General features: G+C 41.1%; 1 protein-coding gene across 1 annotated transcript in view; it reads left to right on the forward strand.

Moving 5' to 3' along the window:
• Positions 1-5,907, forward strand: part of plpp6 (phospholipid phosphatase 6) — a 6,429-nt gene extending 522 nt beyond the window's left edge. Inside the window, exons 2-3 of the mRNA XM_020587495.1 lie at positions 1-265; positions 2,839-5,907. The exon at positions 1-265 is cut by the window's left edge and continues 31 nt beyond it. Coding sequence (XP_020443151.1) covers positions 1-265; positions 2,839-3,206 — 633 coding nt within the window. The 3' untranslated portion in view covers positions 3,207-5,907. The remainder of the gene's footprint in view (positions 266-2,838) is intronic.
• The last annotated feature ends 8 nt before the right edge of the window (positions 5,908-5,915 follow it).

The following is a 5,915-nucleotide window of genomic DNA, read 5'->3' on the forward strand; positions in this document are numbered from 1 at the left end:
CAGGGGCCGCTTGACGAGGACGGTATACGGCTCCATTCCTCCTTCATCCGCGTAGCGCTTAGCTCCTTGCTCGCCATCGACCTGTGGCTATCCAAGCAGCTGGGCGTGTGCGCCTGTGAGGACTCGTCCTGGGGAAGTGTGCGCCCCTTAATGAAACTGATAGAGGTATCGGGACATGGCATCCCGTGGCTGGCCGGTACTGCCTACTGCCTGTACAAGAGTGACAGTGCTGCAGGACAAGAAGTCATGCTCAACCTTTTCATGGGTAAAACGACATCTCTGCTATTAGTGTGTCTCCATGTGTTGTCACTGCGGCTCTGCCGCCATTAGGGACCTCATCCATCATCATCATCATCATCATAGAAAGAGCTTTCTCACTACTGCAGACCGGTTTCTGTGCATCACTAAACTGGGCTGAGATACAAACTCTGTCCCATGTCCTCATTTGTATTTGACCCTATCTCCTTGGAACATTCATGTTTATTTTCGCACCTGTAATGCAATCTTTTGTTTGTCCCAGCCTTTCTCAATCTGTTTGCAGTTTCACCTCTCAGCTATAACCCACATTTTGTCTCCACAGTTCCTATAACATGTCTTTTGCTGATTGTGTCAGTCAGCATAAACATGAGCTTAGCAAAAAAAGTACATGGTTCTGATTCAGTGTGACTCACCATGATCTGTAGGCTTGTCACACATTTGTGTGTCTCTCTACTCTTAATGTGTTTGACATTGACACAGTATTTGAGATCGGTCACATTACCGTATTTGCCCACATATGTTTTTGGAGGTCCACAATGTCACTCTTCACTGTGTATTATTAGCTCTTGGTTTTGCCTGCTTTTCTTTTTTTTCTGGTTTGTTTTTCCTTTTGTGTGTCAACTTTCATTTTCTGCCTCTCTTTTGTAGTTTTTCAGATATTTATTGACATTTGGAGTGTGTGGCAGTAGTAACTGATACTGAAACAGTTAGTTGAATACCCAAAGAGTTGTTTGGCAGAATTTGCTAACAATTCTGCAAATTAATTTTCAAGTCAGTGTATCATCCTTAATCCAAAATATTTGCCAGAAACTCAGACACTAACAAAGCAAATGTGGTGACTGTGTTATCAAATCCTGGCTGTGTTGCATATGTAATCTTGTACTCTACCTCAGTTGCTTTTTTAAATTTTATTTTAATAACTCTTAAGAGGTTGGATGAAGCAAAGGCTGCAATGTAAGAGTTACTGGGTGATAGGATTAGCAATGTAGAATAGGATTTTACTTCAGGAGACCTCACATCACTGTTTTTAGTAAGTACTCTGCTGTAGTAAGGGAGCCCACTGCTAGGGTTCACTGTAACTTAGGGGTCATTTAGTACAGTAAGTGACAGCCTCTGGCCTTTTGCATTAGGAGTTTCTATCTGAACTATAACAGATGTCTTAGATGGAATTAGATCATAGGTTAACTTGCATCTTTTCTGCAGCAGTAGAAGTAAATGAAGCCTTGGAAACAAATACAATTCCTACAGGTGTCCCAACGTTTGATTTCTTGGAACAATAAATTCTATCTGTATTGAGGCAGTGGTGGAAAAGATTGTTCCTACACCCTCTAAAGCATTATTTACAAAAAGGAAATGACAGAAAACCTCTTCTAAGAATCATTCTATAACAGGATCATGAGCCTAAAAACACCTTGAGGTTGTGTAGAAGAAAGGAACCAGAGGTTAGGCTTCAGATGATGGAACAGCAACACAGTGTCCAGACTTTCCAGCTGAAGAGTGAAAGCAAAGCAGCCTACAAGTGCAACACATTTGTAGGAGCTTCTGTAACAGTGCTGTCTGTCCCAGCAATATTTGATTTCAGTTTTGGAGAGAACAACACAGCTGTGTTTGTCTGTTGAATTACATTAATAACAACTGGAAAAATAGTGGTGATTTCTGTCTCTTGACTGGCATTGTACCAGTTTCTAGAGTCTTGACTTAATATCTTGAAGTAATAGTGATAATTTTGCAATGTTTGATAATACCTATAATTATTGCTGTTGTTTTAAGGATAATTTTTCACTTTCATTACACTGACTTGTGTATGCTCCGCTAGGTATGTTAAGAAGATAGGTTGCAGTACATACTGTGTAGAAGCAGTATTCTATGTGATGTGGATTTGGGATGTGCCACTGGTGTCTGCTACAGTGTGGACACAATCACCAGATGGCGCCAAACAGTGACTTTTCAAATTCTTTATGTACTCAGTTGGCACTTTATTAGGTACCCCTAGCTAAAACTAATTTAGCCTAATCCAACATTCCTTCAGTAACTCCTTGTTCATGAAGGTGACAATGTTCAGGTTTTGTTGAAACAGTTTTAGAGTGGTATTGACTGAACTGTATAATCAGTTTGGACGTTGCAGTTTGCCCAACTGTTGAACTGTACTGCATTATACAGAGAGAAGTTTCTGGTATTTAACCTAGTGTCATAGATATAAATGTGTTGGGCAGAATGATAGAAACACTTGTTCTGATTAAAATCACACTCTGCATTTATAAGAATGCTGATTGTGTATATAAATACCACACAAAGCATGAGGCAGTGACATCACACATAGGACACTAACACATAGAGCTGTCAAGTGGGCACCTTCCTTTACTATTTAAGGCCCGTTTCCAATTTATTTATATAATCCGAGTAGAGGGCATCTTTGGTTTTACAGTTGAGATGTAAATCTGGAACCACTGCTATTACTGCACACTGTCAGTGTACTTCATTTTCTTAAAGTGCTTCATACTCGTATGCCAGCGCCATATGTGATCATACTGCTGTTTCTTCATACATTATTTCCCTCTTCATGTCCTTCATCCCCTGCAGGCCTGCTGTTTGACCTGGTCCTTGTTACCATCGTTAAGGCAGTGGTGCGTCGCCGTCGGCCAGCACATAACCGTATGGACATGTTTGCCACCTTTTCAGTGGACCGCTACTCCTTCCCTTCTGGCCACGCCACCCGTGCTGCCATGTGTGGGCGGTTTCTGCTGGCTCACCTCGTGCTGGCCGCCCCACTGAGGGTCCTCATCCTGCTGTGGGTCGGCCTGGTGGGGCTGAGCAGAGTGCTGCTGGGCAGGCACAACGTGACTGATGTGGTGTTTGGGTTCTGGATGGGGTATTGCCAGTACAACGTGGTGGAGATGCTGTGGCTCTCACCTCAAACCCTGCACGGGTTGCTGGGACAGTTGGCTTAACATTAAGGACTCGAGGAAGAGGAGATGAACCTGATCTGTTCTATGCATGCATGAAATGCAGCTACTTCCTGAGTGGTTAAGGTGATTGGGTGAGTTGGCACGACACTGCTGTAAAGTGCATAGAACAAATCAGGTAGGCAGGAAGGACTGGGTAGTGACAGGACACGCTGGCGGATTGAAAGGGCACTTCTTTTAGACAGACAAATAAGAGAAACTGTCCTAGAGAAGAGAGCTCTGTCACACGGTTTTCTTCATCTGTTGTCTGACACTTGCACCAAGTGTAGCTTCCAGCCCTCGCTCTAAAGTGTCAGTGACTAGTCTGTCTGTAATAAATAGAACAGACCCGAGAGTAGCGCCTCACTGAACCCTCTCCTCATTGGTATTATTAATGTAAAACGGGAGGAAAGAAGAAATAGTTCAAATGTGTTAAATACACTATATAGTACCTTGTTGATCCACAGACAGTACACACACTGTTGTCCGGCCCCTCTAGTTACTGTTCCAAGTTGAGGCCATGTTTGATATACTCAAGCAGGGACCATAGCAGCACCCTGTCCACCTGTTTTCACCTGTCCCGTTTCTTTAGCATAGTTTCTAGCTACTAGGTTCTAGGAGCTTATTATTAGCTATATGATTTTCCTGCTCAGCAGTATATAGTTCAGTCTCCTGTTGATCTGCATCACTCAAAGCTCTGACCTCTCTCCTGTCACATAGCGCATAGGCCTTTTTTTCCTTTTTACATAACCGCATCTGATAAGATTTTATTGTTTCAGCAGACATGCCCAAATTTTATCATTATTATTTCTTTGAAATTAACAGTTTCATTTACTATCAACCAAAACATATCACAGGTTGCTGATTACTAATAAACCTTGACGGATTACATACACTTAACCTTGTTGCTATCAGTTCATACACATAAATCATTTACAGAATATTGTATCATAGATGACATAGTTTTCACATTACATTACAGGTATGTATACCTGCTTCAGTATTTCAAACTGAATTTCTCTGTTTATCAACCCTTAACTTATTAGAAAATGTATAATGGTCTCAGCACAGGAGTGTCATAATTTTCCAAAACAGTTTATTTAGTGTTAGAAGAAGAAGAAATGTGTTTGTGTGTGTGGGAGTCCTCTTCTTTATAGGCACTTGCAGTTTCAAACAATGTACTGAGGCTGAAGTCTTAGTAAAGCACTGACAGACTCTACAACTCATTTGTCCATTTGAGGACAAGAGTCTTGTAAGGACTGTGTTAGTTTTAAGTAGAATCTTTACATCTTCACTGTAAAGCAGCAAGCTGTCCATTTTCTGAACCTAACTGGCTCAACCGAAGAAAAATAATCACTTTGAGTCATTTGATGGTCAAGGAGTCATAGATTTGCTCTTTGTACATTCAGGATACATGGATAGGTTGTTTTAAGTCACGTTCACTTGCTTTTAGAAGCTGAACAGAGGGCAAACCTCTTACCAGACAATGAGTATGAATATGAACAGCTTTATTGATTGGTAATTGGCCCATAGCCTGGCAACAGAATGACAGTACAGGATTCAAAGACAAAATCCCAGGTGACAAATGAAAGGACAAACCAACACAAAATGTCTCAGTGAGGTGCTGGGCCACCACCAGAACAGCTTCAGTGCACCTTGACATTAGCTCTACTGGAGGGATGAACACCATTCTACCAAAAGGTAATCCTTGTGTAGTGTTTTGATGATGGTGGTGGAAACCCTGTCTAACATGTCAGTCCAAAATCTCCCTTAGATGTTCAACTGATCTTAGATGTGGTCACTGTAAAGGTCATAGTATATGATTCCCATCATTTCTCACTGTCATCCTGGAAGAGACCACTCATTAAAGTTTTACCTTTCATTTGTCACCCATCTGTACATATGGGGTGCCTTGAAAAGAAATTCAGGTCCCAGCATCCTTTGAAGGTTCTTCATAATATATTTATTCTGTAATTTCTAAAGTTCCATGTGCCATCCTCTAGGGTAATTTTGTGGAATTTTTTCTAAAAATCAAAACCATTTCTCATGTATCAACTATAAGTAATGCGATATCACACACTGTCCAATAATAGCAGGATAGATTTCTTGTGACTAATCGTTTCTCATGTGTTTAACCACTAATTCTCAGTTGAGCTTTCACAAAGGCAGTAATCTGCAAAAGGGATTAAGAACCAACTTTTGAACTGTCTTCCCACAGTTGATATTTGATGGCAAAGTGACACTTTACTGATGTTTAGTCACAAACGGCGTCTTGGGAGTTAATTATTCACCTACGCTGACCTGGACTTGAGGGGATTCTAAGGTGCACATATTGTCATATCACCTGGAAGCAGCATGTTTGATGATTAAGCTTTATCCAGGCTGACTGGGGGTTGAATGCCAGGCTGAAGTCCATTATTATTATTAAAACTTAATAAGGTCAGTGGTCATGGTGGCGCAACTTAAATGATTGTTTGACATTAGCACTGACACAGAGGCAGCTGTACATAAACCCCTGAGGGAGTTGAAGTTGATCATTTTGTGTCCTTTAAATTGTTGTTTGTCACATCTGTGCCAAATCTGAATGAAGAGCAAATGTGAGGTGCAGATTGTGTCCTTTAATAAATTATTCTGGCTTTTTGCAGTGTGGTGGGTTTTTTCCTTTGGTACTTTTCCAGTGAAACCATTAATGTTAACCTTATAGTGGCAGGGGGA

The sequence above is a fragment of the Monopterus albus genome, unplaced genomic scaffold (genome assembly GCF_001952655.1).
Source record: "Monopterus albus unplaced genomic scaffold, M_albus_1.0 scaffold459.1, whole genome shotgun sequence".
Taxonomy (NCBI): domain Eukaryota; kingdom Metazoa; phylum Chordata; class Actinopteri; order Synbranchiformes; family Synbranchidae; genus Monopterus; species Monopterus albus.